This window comes from Talpa occidentalis, unplaced genomic scaffold (genome assembly GCF_014898055.3).
Source record: "Talpa occidentalis isolate TD23 unplaced genomic scaffold, MPIMG_talOcc4v2.1 talOcc4.7, whole genome shotgun sequence".
NCBI lineage: Eukaryota > Metazoa > Chordata > Mammalia > Eulipotyphla > Talpidae > Talpa > Talpa occidentalis.
In genome coordinates, this window is record NW_023605083.1 from 100493804 (window position 1) to 100508275 (window position 14472).

General features: G+C 49.8%; 2 protein-coding genes across 2 annotated transcripts in view; both read left to right on the forward strand.

The window, feature by feature from the left end:
• The first annotated feature begins 1770 nt into the window (after positions 1–1770).
• LOC119231524 (folliculin-like) lies at positions 1771–12836 on the forward strand. The gene is given in 10 exon segments (XM_037493245.2): positions 1771–1831; positions 4345–4465; positions 5327–5599; positions 6896–7042; positions 8333–8363; positions 8366–8553; positions 9546–9706; positions 11448–11499; positions 11501–11540; positions 12742–12836. Coding segments are annotated over 8 exon segments (963 nt in total). The 5' UTR covers positions 1771–1831; positions 4345–4465; positions 5327–5350.
• Positions 7005–14472, forward strand: part of LOC119230352 (folliculin) — a 55888-nt gene continuing 48420 nt past the window's right edge. The window contains exon 1 of the mRNA XM_037491383.2: positions 7005–7042. The gene's annotated coding sequence lies outside the window, so the exon portion shown is untranslated. The remainder of the gene's footprint in view (positions 7043–14472) is intronic.

Here is a 14472-nt window from a genome sequence, read left to right on the forward strand (position 1 = left end):
GTGGTAGGTTTTTATGTGTGTTTATTGGTAAACCTGTCTGGTTCAAGTTCCTTCCTCTGTGCCTACAGTCAAATTATATTCTAACTCCCTCACTGTTACTTTTCAAAAATGCAGTTTGGGTTTATAAGTTCTACATTTCTGGATGGCAACCTGAAATGACAGTCAAGTTTCAGAAGAAAATACTATGACAGGGCCTCCCTGGTGGCACAGGGGTTAAAGACAGCGCTATCATGCTATTGCTGGCCACTGCAACATTTCAATCCCCACCCAGGGAGCAACCCACATGGTGCAGCAGACTTCTTCTGTCTCGCCTGCTGCTCCCCTCAGCAGTGTATTTCAGTAGATCCGCCTGTTCTGCTCCCCACTCTGTCTCTGCTGAATCCTCTCAACACCTCCTACCCCCACACCTCTGACCTACACCCCAGTTCTTTATATACATAAATACATAAATCATCTTTTTTTTAAAAAAAGAAAATACTATGACACCTAAATCTGAACAGCAGCAAAGGGCGGTTTATGCTGTCCAGCGGCAAGAGGAATTGGAATGGAAAGAATAAACAAAGGCAGTGCCAACCACCTCACTCCGCCCCCTACTCCCCTTTTTACCACACTAGCAAAAGGAGGCAGAAAACAAATTGCAATTTCCTTCTTTTCTCATGTCCACTTTTCAGCATGACGCGGACAATCAAAGCAAGTGACCCTGATTTTATAAAACACAAGCGCACACGTGCTGGCTGAGGCTCCCCCCAACCCCGCCGTCCCCCCGCCCCGAGCGCGGCCGCCGCGGCCAGGCCCGGCAGCGAAGAGCCCCCGCCCGGCCGGCGGCCCGAGCCCGCGGCAGCTCCTCGGCGCGCGGCCGCGCAGACCGGCGGCGGGTCGGGGGTTGCCCCTCGCTCCCCTCCCGCCGCTCGCGGGAAGGACCCGCGCTCCAGCTCGCGGCCGAGCGTCCACTTTGAGCGCGAGGGGCCAGACGAGCGGGCGGCCAAGTTTGTTTTGTCTGTTTCAAGCTGTCACTCAACAGTTATCTCTAGAGTCTAGAAGCCCTGACTGGACTGCCGGGGCGAGCGGGAGGGCGAGGACGAGGGGGACACCCGCCGGCGCCCCCAGCCCGCCGCTCCGCGAGCGGGGACCCCGGGACCCGCCCCCCCAGCTGGGCGCTGCTCCCGCGTGACCGCCTCCGCCCGGCCGCCCGGCCCACCGAGGCCGGGTGTCCTCGGCGCTGGAGCCAAGCCCGGCGGTGAGACCCACAGAAGCCACAGCGCGCGGCATGAGGCCGAGGCCTTCGCTTCCTTCTCCGCCGGTTGCGGCGCCCTCGGCGGCCCCTGCTTCCCGCGTCTCTTTTAGACGTGGTCCTTGGCCGTCGGCGCCACCCCCGGCCCTCGCGATGGTCTCGTCCAGCAGGCCCGGCCGGTGTGGCGTGAACCATCCTGCGCTTCTGGGCGGGGGAGCGCGGAGCGGGGGCGGCGGCGGCGGGGGGCCCCGAGCCGCTCCACCTCGCGGCCCGCGGCGCTGAGAGGTGCGGGGCCCGCACGGCCTTCCCGGGTGTGCCGGCAGCTGGGAGGCCCCGCTCGCCGCGACGTGCAGACGGCGCTCGCACGCCCGGCGCCCCTCCGCGGGCGGGGGTGGGACGGCCCGGCAGAGTCACGCGCCTCGGGCTCGGCGCCGGGACCCGCCGGAGAGTGGGACCGCGGCCGGGCGGGGGGCCGAGCCGGGGCTGCCCTGTCGCGGGTGGGGCCCGGGAGTCGGAGGGGCCGGCCGCTGGGGCGCCCGGCGGGCCGACGAGCACGAGCGGGGGCGCCGGGCGGCCGCTGTGAGGACGGCGCGCTGTCAGGTGGGTAGCGGCGCCCGGCGCGGGTCGCCGGCCGGGGGTTTCACCCCTCGTCGGGATTCGGCTCCGCTGGGGCCGCACTTCCCGCTGCGGAACCGAAGCCCCGAGCCGGGTCCAATTGAGCGGGGCTGGGACTCGAACCGGGGTCCTCGGTGGAGGTGTGATGAGAACCTGGGTTCCGGGAGGAGGCGCTGAGGAAGGACGGGGAGGGGGTGGGCGCGAGGGAGTCCCGCGGCTGGCTTGGGGGCGAGGGGGCGGGGAAGGAGCCGGGCGGAGAGTCTGACGCCCTGGGGGTTAGCTGGGGCCTCCCCACTGGACTTTGAGTCGGTGTGAGATCGCGGGTAGCTGCCAGAGTGGAAGGGGGTGCTGAGCACCTGCATGTGTTAGGAGGGTGGGATTTGACTGGAGTTGGGGACAAATCCATGAACTCTGAAGGGCTGAGGAGCTTGACCTGGGTTCAGAGCCCCTGTCAGCCTCATTGATTTACTCTTTAATTTTGCCTGCCCCCCTACTTGTTATTTCCCTCACCTCTGGTGTAAGGGAGAGGGTGTGTGTGTGATAATTCCCTTTCTCCCAGGCTGGTGTTCTGAAGAGAGCGCTCTGATAAGCTGGTAAAGCTAGATCAGTGACCTGCAGGGAGGGTGGAAGGAGACCACATTTCTTAGTTTTGTAGGTGCTGTCAAATGTATCCTTAGCATCTGGAAAGAATATTTGGTCCAGGGATTGCCTCATTGTGGACTGAGGTCCAAGGCGGCCTTCAACAACTATTGGGGCAGAGAGCAGGGAGGAGCAAGCTGAAAGGTACTGCTTCTCCAGCCCTTGGACTGCTGGCATCACCCAGGGTGTCCAGCCAGAGTGACAGGAGAGATTCCATGTCACAGCAGAGAAAGTGCTGCAGGCACTGGATTGTCAACGTTGTCATCAAGTGATTGAGTAATCATGTCATGTGACACTGTTTGTTTTCCTTCTGTCAAGCATCAGGGAGCTCTATAAATAGAAATCCAGGTGAGGTCAGTAGAAGTTGTAGGGCCATGGATGTTAGTGGGTGCTGTGGGACTTTTCACCTGATTTAATGAGGCTCCCCTTTGGGACGTGCTTTAAAGATGCTGTAAGGAGATGCAGATACCATTGGTTAAGAGTCATTATAACTATTTGCAAAGTGCTTTTTAACCCTCTCAGTCCTATGAGGGGACCGCAGGAAGTAGGGATGAAATTAAATCAGCTTGGACACGCCATGGTGGGAGATACTCATTCTGGTATTACTCTTCAGGCACAAAGGCTCAGCCCCTGTGATGGGGGATGTGGACAAGGACCCTACCTTTTCAAGATATTTGACTTGTTTTGAGTATAATGTTGAAGAGATTGTCAGGCCAGGGAAGATTTCTGCTGCTTCCTTGTATTCCAAAATGCTTATTGGAAAGGAAGAACTGTTAGTAGTTTTTTCAGCAAACGTCTGTCTGGTCAAGATTGGAATTGGAGAGTGAATAAAGAACCAACTTCAAGCTACCCAGAGTTCTGATTCCACATATTGTAGACTCTGAGAGGTGGGGTTTGTCACCATTTTTAGCTTTAGGATAGCACTGAGAAAGGAGAAGTAACATATTTGATATCATCTGGCTTGTGAGGACTGGAGACAGGCTTTGTGTTTTACCCAGTAGGTGTGTGTACTCCAGAGCTAGATAGTATCTGGGGTACCTCACTGCTTTCCAGTGGTGGCCTGGGGCTATGGCACTTCTGATCCAAGTAGTCAAAGCTCCTGTCAGACAGGAGTAGTTTTCATTAAAAAAAAAAAAAAAAAAAAAAAAAAAAAAAAAAAAAATTGGGTCTCCCTGGTGGCACAAGGGGTTAAGACACAGCACTGTGAAGCTATCCGCAAACACTGCAGCAATCCCCGGCCAGCGGGGAAGCAACCCACATGGCGCAGCAGACCTCTCCTGCCTCTCCCCTCAGCAGTGTATTTCAGCTATTCTGCCTGTTCTGCTCCCCACTCTGTTTCTGGTGAATCCTCTCACCACCACCCCCCCCAAACCTCTGGCCTGTACCCTAGTTCTTGTATGCATAAATAAATTTTAAAGTCTTTAAAAAAATTATTCATAAGAGTAGCCCATGTTGATTCTGGATGATGAGATAGCTTGGCAACATCATCACTAGTCTCCACATTTGAGGAGAGAAACCTTTAGGCTTACAGTCTGAAGGGTTAAATTGCCTTGATGTGGGTAGCCCTATTTAACCAAGAGTAGGAATAGTGAAGTCTTCATATTTTAAAATATTTTGTATTTTACAATGATATTTGAATATAAATATACTGCAAGAGCTCCTTTATTAAATGTGGTACGAGTGCAAAACCTCAGCTAAGATTGCTCTCAGATACCAATTAAGAGGCAAAAGGCCAGGAATTCCAAATCCTCTTTTGTGATGTTTTGTGGTTTATTGTAGGATTTGCTTGATTTTTTCCCACCCTTGTCCCAAAGACCGTTGACTTTAGAATTAACTTTTATTTTTCTCTCCTTACCTAGAAAATGTCAGGTGCTAGAACTGAAGTATGACTGCTGCTGTCCTGCCCAACTCATTTGGAAATGACCTTGCAGGCTCTGGTTTAGTCTGGATGGTGCATGTGTGATTCTGTCAAGTATAAAGGTTTGTGCTGATGCTCTGTAGATGGGGTTGAAACTGTCCAAGTGCTGCTTTCAAATGATGTCTTGCTAAAAGGAGCCTTATTTCTCTTCCTTTTTATGCCTCTCAGAGGAAGATGTGGCCTCCTTTTCTAGAGTTAACACCTCTGGCAACACCTCTACCTTGACTTTGGGTCGTGGCACCTTAGTCCCTTAGTGGTCACCTCACCTGCTCTCCATCATGGGTTCTTAAACCACCATTTTCCTTGACCATGCTATGGTGAGCCCTGTGGACCCTTTATTTAAATTCAGTTTATTTGGTTCCTGTGACACTAGACCTGGGTAGAAATTGTGGGACCATGGGTGTGAGTGGGTACTATGGAACTTTTCACCTGACTTAATGAGGCCCCCTTTGGGCCCTATTTAAAGAAGCTATAAGGAGTTGTGGTCCCAAATTCTCTTGCCCATGGATACCCAAAATGATCTCTTTCTTTTCTGTTGTGACAACTGTCATCTGTCTAAATTCATTTATCAGCTGTTGTAGACACTGGGGATACTGTAATTAACAAGACAAAGTCTCCCCCTTCACCTAGGAGGTGAGGGCTGTCTTATCTTTCTCTGTGATCACTGATTTACATTTTCCCTTCTCCATTTGTTGTAACTCTCTGTGGGCAGAGACCATTTCTGTTTTTTTGCCCCTGTACCTGAAGCAGTGCTGGCATTTAGGTGCTTAGTCAGGGTTGGGGGGGGGTGACTCACCTCTGCAGGGCGGAGGGCAGATTGATGGCACCTACCCAGTCCCTGTGCTGCAAAGGAGTTGACAGGTTCTTGGTGTGAGCATGTGCTGACCTGCTGGTGGTGTTTCTCTCCCCCTCCCCCAATACAGGCCTCGTGCCCTCTCCAAGGCACCATGAATGCCATCGTCGCTCTATGTCACTTCTGTGAGCTCCACGGTCCCCGCACTCTCTTTTGCACAGAGGTTCTGCACGCTCCACTTCCACAGGGAGCTGGGAATGGGGACAGCCCCAGCCAGGGTGAACAAGCTGAGGAAGAGGAAGGTGGCATTCAGATGAGCAGTCGAATCCGCGCTCACAGCCCAGCAGAAGGTGCCAGCGCAGAGTCCAGCAGCCCAGGGCCCAAAAAATCAGACATGTGTGAGGCAAGTGTCTTTTAGAGTAGGGGACTAATTTACCTGTGGGTGAAAATGCGGATGCGGGGGAGGTGCCATGCTGGTGCTATGTATTCAGCTTCCTGGGCGGTGGGCAGGACACCTGGTGGGACTGAGCCATGGGTGTGACCACACAGGAAGCTTTGATCTACAAACCATTCTCCCTGGGTTTTTATGTCCCTTTTGGTCCCTTCCCTTTGTCCCAGCTTTAGCTTTTTCTACCTACTCCTTACCAACAAACAGTTGCTACCACCATGGCATTTCACAGCAAAATGCCCCATTTTACAGAAATTGTTCAACCTACCCTTCACACACTCTGACCTGTTCTAGACCCCAGTTCCCTGAAGCCAGTGTTTTTGGGAGTTTCTCACAGGGTTCTGACCTTCTCTTTGGGTTGCTTCACAATCTGGGGAATGAAGTTTAAGTTTCCTTAATAGGCTGCTGCTTCACCTGAAGGCCCCGAGCCATGACCTGACATCAGTGATGTTGGACCTGCCCCTGCAGTGTGAGCAGGAATCCATCTGCCTTTTCTTTGTTCCTATTGAGAAGCACACCATAGGCATGAGATTGAGTGACCTATTGCTAGAAACACATATCAGGGATAAAGGGAGGGAACAGAAGATAGGGAGAGCCTTCCTGCTGCAGATAAATTGACCACCTGTGAAGGTGGGAGAGAGGAAGCAGACTGGCCTGGCAGAGCCTTGGAGAGTCCCTGTGCCAGAACCGCTGTGGGAGGTGCGGCTTGCCTATGTGCCTGCTTGCTCAGTCTGCTGGGGACAACTACAGAGAGGCAGCAGCTGGGGCCACCAGTGCAGTGACCCCTGCAACAGGAGGCCTGAACTTGCCTTTTCAGGTTGCTGCAGCAACCCTGAGGTCTCGGCAGCCTCTGAAGCCCCTGCCCCATGGTTGTGTCGGGACCATGATAGAGACCAACACAGAATGCCATGCATGCTGCTTCCTAATTCTCGGCGTTTAGCCTCCTGTGAAATGGGGAGTCTCACTGTAATTTTCTCAGAGGGTTACTCCTTGGATTATGTGAAGATGAATGCAGGGCTTTCCTTCAGTGCAGTAGATTGTGTCTGTCATTCATACCCTCTGACAACTTCTGTGATCTCTGTCCTGGTTTCCCTAGTCAGCAGACATTGAAATCTTGAGATAAGGGTAATCTAGAAGTCAGCTATTTTTGTATGAAAATAGTTTGAGTTTTCTAACTCAGATTTGCCTAAGAGTAAGAAAGTTTGTGCCTGCTTCCTGACTGACTGGTTTTCTTGTCCTTCTCGGGAGCAGGGCTGCCGGTCACTTGCTGCAGGGCATCCAGGGTATATCAGCCACGATAAGGAGACCTCGATTAAATACGTTAGTCACCAGCACCCCAACCACCCCCAGCTCTTCAGCATTGTTCGCCAGGCCTGTGTCAGGAGCCTGAGCTGTGAGGTAAGCATCTGTGACCCTGGGGCAGAGGGGCAGGGACGTTTCTGCAGGAATCTTGCACATGCTCCATGCTGCCTGAACAAATCCAGCTGGTCATGAAGAGAAAGACAAAAGTCACTTCTGTCACAAAGAGACAGATGGATTGGTGCAGCAGGATAGCAGCCAGTTCTCCAGAACAAGCTGCTTTTAGCTCCTTGTTTTTTGTGTGGTTGCAAGCTTATCATTTAAAGCACTAAACTTTGGTCAATTTTACATTCTTTTTTTTAAAGATTTATTTATTTATGTATAAAGAGCTGGGGTATAGGCCAGAGGTGCAGGGAATGAAAGGATTCACCAGAGACAGAGTAGGGAGCAGAACAGGCGCATTGACTGAAATGCACTGCTGAGGGGAGCAGCAGGCGAGACAGGAGAGGTCTGCAGCGCCATGTGGGTCAGCTCCCTGGCCAGGGATCGCACTCGTGCTGCAGTGGCTGCAGATTGCTTCATAGTGCTGAGACTCAACCCTTTGTGCCACCAGGGAGGCCCCCAATTTGTCCATTCTCGATTGACATGTTTCTAACATAAGAACTATATCTAGGATATGCAAGTTTACCGTGTCAAACCTCATCTTTTTATTGTTTCAGTTGTTATTGCCTCAGTTGTTACTGTGTGAACTCTCAGAACCTATGGAAGAGTGAATCAATTTGTTCTTAAACTGCAGGGCTGCTCTTGTGTAGTTCATGTCTTAGCTTACACATTACCCACTGTCACAAAGAATTCCTCATCCAGTTACTAGAAGTTGCCATCACTATGCCCATTGGTTCCACGCTGAGCTCCTTGCTGTTGTGCTCAGTGACTTCCTTGCTCCCCACCCCCATTTTGACCTCCTGCTGGTAATCTGCTAAAAAGCGGGTGATCATGTTGACAGAATAGTGTGTAAGGTTACAATGAAGGTTCATAAGGGAGACCTGAGTTCTCGCCTACCAATCAAGAATACAGGCTTGATTATATGAACTCTGCAGTGGCCATTTGGGCTCTTTAATTCTCCAGCATATCCCAGATGAGTGATGTGGGCAAATTTGAGTCTGGGATAGATGCAGCATTTGTATGGGAGTTATTTGTGGCTAAGGGTGGAAAAATGTAATAATCCTACTTTATTGGCCCTTGCATTCCATGATAACAAATGTTATCTTTAGAAAGTTTCTCTCTGCTCCTATAATTAATTGGCTAATTGGTACAGAATGATAAGTCTGAGAAGGATGTTACCGAAACAAGGAGGGACTGTGTCCCTGAGAGGCTGTTGTTGTGTCCCAGGTCTGCCCTGGCCGCGAAGGCCCCATCTTCTTTGGGATGAGCAGCATGGCTTTGTGTTCAGTCACACCTTCTTCATCAAAGACAGCCTGGCCAGGGGCTTCCAGCGCTGGTACAGCATCATCGCCATCATGATGGACCGGATATACCTCATCAACTCCTGGCCTTTCCTGTTGGGGAAGATCCGAGGAATCATTGATGAGCTCCAGGGCAAGGCTCTCAAGGTGACCCCAAGTCAAGGGGGAGCAAGTGGCAGTGTTGGGGGGGCGGGGTGCTATACACTAGGAGAGGGTAAGAACCTGGGCAGTTTTATTACCTCCTGGTCCTGTGGCCACTGCTTTGCTACCTCCTTGTCCTGTGGCCACTGCTTTGCCTGAATTTCAGTCTTCTGGCTTCAGAGTTGGGGTCATGGCACTAGGCCTCACAGTTCATCAGTCCTGCTTGTTATACAGGTCTCCCCTGTGTCCTTGTGGCCCTGGTTTCTTGTTCAAAGATGCTCCGGATTCTTTGCTGTAGGCAGAAGCCCTTGTTTCATCCCTGGTGTCAGGAGTCTGTCCAGTCGTCGTGTTGCAGACCTACCACCTAATGGAGATCTGCAGCTATGGCATTGCATCTCAGGAGAGGTCAGGGTATGCTCTGGTAACAAACAGCCCTCAAATATTAGCAGTTTCAAAGCACAAAGTTATTTCTTATTCACACTGTGTCCCTTGTGAGGAAGTGAGGGATCTGCTTCTTGAACTCTTCTTAGAGCAGTACCCATACTGGATGCTCATTTGCCCAGCTAGAGGGCATACAGGGTACTGGAGGGCCTTGTTTGTCTCACCTCATTGCCAGAACTGCCCATGACGTAGAGTCTGAGAAGTGATGAGGTCCTCCCTGTGCTAGGAAGGGGTAGGGCTGGAGATAGTGGGGGACGGGCTCTCACCACTTTGGGCACATGGGCACCAGAGTGCATCAATTGCCCAATGAGTTGTGGCAGAGGGCCCAGAAGAAATTCTTAACTGATTCCTCTTCTCAGGTGGCTTCTCTGGCCGGGGAAGCAAAGCCATTCTGTTGAAATTCTGAGGCAGGTGGTACCTCTGTGCTGGTCAGGAGAGCAGAAGGGGACAGTCTTGGGGAGTAGATTTGTGCAGCTGGCTGTGAACAAGCCGGATCTGGACTGCGTGGCTGGTTGGTTGCCTTTGTTAAAGAGCCACCCCTTTCCGCTGCATTTCAGGTGTTTGAAGCAGAGCAGTTCGGCTGCCCACAGCGCGCCCAGCGGATGAACACGGCTTTCACGCCATTCCTGCATCAAAGGAATGGTAATGCCGCCCGTTCGCTGACGTCCTTGACAAGCGATGACAATTTGTGGGCATGTCTTCACACTTCCTTTGCTTGGTAATGAGATTCTTGGGTCTTTTAGCAATAAGAACGGTCCCAGTGTGTCAGTGGGATTTGTGCATGGACTTGGGGAAAGTTGTCCTTGGATGAGGCCCTGTGTGTGATGGAGGTGAGCACTGGCTGTGCTGGTGTGCTGCCTTTCCCCGTGTCTTGACTGAGATGTAGAAAGCTGTTCAGCTGGAACTCACTTCCCATCAATCTTTTTGAAGTGATGTTCTTATACCACAGCAGTGATCTTCTTCCCCTCTTTTTTTTTTTTTAAGATTTATTTATATATGCATACAAGAGCTGGGGTATAGGCCAGAGGTGTGGGGGTGGTGGTGGTGTGGAGGATTCACCAGAGACAGAGTGGGGAACAGAACAGGCAGATTGACTGAAGTACACCGGTGAGGGGAGCAATGGGTGAGACAGGAGAGAGAGAGAGACAGGTCTGCTGCGCCATGTGGGCAGCTCCTTGGCCGGGGATTGAACTTGTGCTGCAGTGGCTGCGGATTGCTTCATAGGTTGCATCTTAAGCCCTTGTGCCACCAGGGAGGCCCCTCCCCCTCTTTTTTTTTTTTTAACAACAGGAAAATTTATTCTACAAAGCTTCTATGGGTCTGCAGTTAGAAGGTGGCTTAGGTGGGTGGTCCCAGTTTTCAGGAGTTTCTCCTCAGCCAGTCATCTGAAAGCTTGACTCTGATAGGGGCCGGCAAGTTGGTGCTGTGGGCAGGACGCCCCTTACAGTGAAGACATGCACCCTGACTGCCCCAGAGTGAGTGATGGAGAAAGACGGAGGAAGATCGGTTAGGTCTCACAAATGGCCTAGCATCACTCATTGTCACATCCAACACTTTTGCTTGTTACAAATGTGCTGTCACTTGGCCCAGCCCCATCAGGAGAGGAGTAGGCTTCATCTTTTGAAAGAATCATTGTGGCAGTGAATTTGTGAACATACTTGAAACCACCATAATCTGTCCTTTGGACACAAATTGTTTCTCTTCTTCCCATTACAGGGTATACTCCTTCCAAAGTCCCGCCCACATTTTCAGGCAGCATCAGCTTGAAATCTAGGTCTTGTCCAGGTCAGGTCCTGGTATGGGTGAGGCTCCTGAGGAGCAGAGGCTTGAGTATAGCTTCTGAGAACCTGTGCACGAAGAGGTTGCCCCACCTGTAGACCTTTCCTCCTGTCTTTTAAAATCCCTTTATCAGGGAATTTTCAAGCAGGCCCAAAGTAGAATAAGTAGCTCCATGTCCTGTTGACTCACCTGTCGTAGTTAACAGCATTTTATTACTTTTCATCTGATGCCTTTCTTTGTTTTCATCCTGGAGTATTTTTTAAAGCAAATGTTAGTTGTACTGTTTCAGCCATAAAGCCGTTATCCAACAAAATTGACTTCATTCCTTAGTGTTGTCCGTCTATGTTAAATTTTTTGTCTTGCCTTAGAGATGACTTTTGAATTGGGGTCACAACAGCACCACACAATGTGTGGATTGTTCTACATTCTTAGTCTTCAGTGCTTCCTGCTATACAACCACCCCCCCACCCCCTCAAGTTTTTTCCATCCCTTTTATTGGAAGACTTGGGTCATTTGTCTTGTGTTTCCCTTTTGGATCTGGCTGATTGTAGCCCTGTGGTGTTCACATGTTCTTTTATACCCCATTTTCTGTAAACTGATGGTAAGATCTAGAGACTTGATTGGCTATACTTCAGATTTTCATTTGCCAAGAAAAATTCATACGTGACTTTGTTCTCTAGGCTCCTAAAGGCATGCGGCAGTCGGCTGACGGAGAAGCTCCTGGAGGGCGCGCCCCACAGAGGACACCCTGGTCCAGATGGAAAAGCTTGCAGGTGAATTGGGAGGTGCTTGTACTGGAACTTTGCTGCCGTGACTGCTGGAGGCCTCCGCCATGCTGGCAGAAAGGGCTAATGATGGGGCCCAAGGGTGACTAAGCCCAAGAGGCACGTCAGCAAATGTTTGCCCTTTAACCTTGGTCATGATTTCTGTCTGTTTCCTCAGAAGGTTGGGAAGATCCATTCTTACGGCCTGTCAGTCTGTGGACAGGATGAATTGTTAAGTTTTCTTATCCCTACTTTATGACAGCTGATTTTTTTCTTTCTAGATAGTATTTCACTTTTTCCCCCTAAACAGGAAAATGATATGCTTCAGTTGGACCCTATGTTTCCACCAAGGGTAGTGATTCCTAAACCTTGCTGCTATCTGGACAGCTCTCCCTGGGTTCATGATCACCTCCCCATGTCTTGCAACCTGGCCTCACATTCTCACAGATGGGTCAACTCTAGAACTTCTAATTGTTTGTAGTGATCCACACATTTCTAGGCTAGTGAAGATGGCCAGGGTCACCTGTTGGTAAGATTTATTTTCAGAGAGCCAAGTATATCAACGTTCAGTAGAGCAAGAAATGCAGCATGCGGGGCTTGTGTGTCACGGTGGGACGTGTCTTGATTAGGAAGAGGGTGCACAGAGAGGTCTGGGCACATGCTTTGAAGTCAGACCTCACTTCAGATCCTAGCTCTTATGTGTCATGTTTTACACAGTTACAGCCCCTTCCCTGTAGGCCTCATTTGTGATATGGAACAAAGATGGCCTCATTTGTGAGGGTAGTCACAAAAGATTGTTTGAAATCAATATTGCTCTATTTGTAAAATTGTATAGACTTCAGGACATGACAGGATTAAATAAAAAATGTGTTTGGGGCCTGGTCCTCAGAAAAGTGTCTGCTGAGGACTGTGCAATAAATAACAGCTGTCAGCATTCTCATCATTGGTTTAATTTTCCCACCAGTGGTGAATAGCTCACAGCTTCATGCTTTACAATGCTGCATGAGCCCTACTATCACCCTTTCTGCCTGCCCCAGGGCTCCAAGGGCAACATGTAATGTAGGCAGCTGCCCAAAGCAGGAAGCAATGACCGATTAGTCAGTTTAACTGCAAGAAGCCTTGTGCTGAAGTCACCTGAGACTGTTGGATGCAGGAATGGAGAATCTGAGGAGCAGCATGTTCATTGCTGTTCTTGCGGTTTGTGTTGCAGACTTAAAAGAGGAATCAGAAAGCTGGGAAAACTCGGAGGCTGAGGAGGAAGACAAAGCCCCTGCTTGCCAGATGGTACAGAAGGGCGGGAGCTGACCAAATGCCCAACGGATTCTTCCTTGCTCTCAGACTGTGGAAATTGCAGACCCGAAAAGCTGTCGGTCTTTTAAGTCCCTTCGGACATGAGGCAGGTAGGTGGCAGGGACTAGAGCCCTGATCAGAAAGTAGGGAAAGAGCCCAGTTCCTCTCCTCCCAGCAGGGAACAGTTGTTAGGGGTAACTAAGAACCTTCTTAGTGAGTGGGTGAAGATAACACTCAGTATCTGAGGTGTATTAGTCATAGGATCAGCACTCCCTGTTAGGGGCAATGTAGCGTTGTCTTTAAAGAGAGGCTTGAATTGTCAGCTCTCCATGGCCCCATTAGTCTTGTCTTTCTAGACCCTTCCAAAGGTATTGACTAGCAATATTACTGGTTTACATGTAGCCTGGACTGCAACTTGAGAGTAATGACTCTTACAAAAAATTGGAAACAACCTGAATGTCCATCCATAGTCATTGTGTCCAACTGTTGAACATCATGGACAGGGTTTACAAACTTAAATTTGTATCTTTTTATATTAAAGATACAAATATAAGTTTATATATATATAAACTGTCCTGCTGCAAGGAAAGTCAGGTGGGAAGAGGTGGTCACTACATAATGGGGCAGGTTGTCCCTTTGATATATTTTTCTGCATTTGTCTTTTAATGAGCATGAATTTATTGAATCGCAGATACTCTGTTGGGACTTTTGGATGAAAACATCCATCAGAACATTTGTGTTTGGCTGCAGTCATCCTCGTGATTGCACATGTGGATCTAAGTTGAGAGGAATCTTGAATTCCACTGGCAGTGGGAATATTTGAGGCTACTGGAGTCAGATAAAATGTAGTATTGTAGCCTCCTTTTTTGGTGATTATAATTGTTATTTTTAGCCATGTTTATAAGCTGTGAGATTACGGACTGAACTCTTATATTAGTGTTGCTGAAGTTCATAGAAGGGGGGAGGTTCTAGATTAAAGCAGAATAAAGACAGGACAACTAAAGCAATCCTAACTCTTTAATGGTTCCTGGATCAAAAGAACAACAACTATAAGTGTATTTTCAGAAATACACTTTGCCTCAGGATGGCATTTCTGGGTATGGACATGGTTGTGTAGACACTTCTTCCGGATGCTTACAAGGCCTGCCGCTTACAAATAGTTCAGCAAAATAACTGTGGACAGAGATCTTTAAGTATGGAGAACTTTGGGTTAGGTCTTTAGATGCAAACTTGGGGGGGTTTCCACCTGCCCTCTTTCAGCCTTGGGCAAGTCACTCAGCCTCCCGAGAAGATAAGTGACTTTCTTACTCCTGAACAGCTTTCTTCTTACAGGGAAAGATTCTAGACAAAGACACAAAAAACTTCATTTGGAGGGAAAGAAGAAAATTCAGGGTAGAAAGCATTGACCTGTTTTTTCAGGTCCTGGGTGCGCATCTTTTCGCATGTTGGCCTGGCATGTTCTCATGGGGAACCAGGTCATCTGAAAAGAGAGACGCAGACCTGTCAGTCAGCTTTCGAAGTTCTTCGGGTTAAGAGCATCTTTTTGTTATGTTTGCAGCAGGGACAGTATTGCTAAGTGTTTTTAAAAACAATCCTGACTTTAGGTATGAATGTTAGGGTACATGAGTAGAGAGGCCCAAGCCTGAATCTT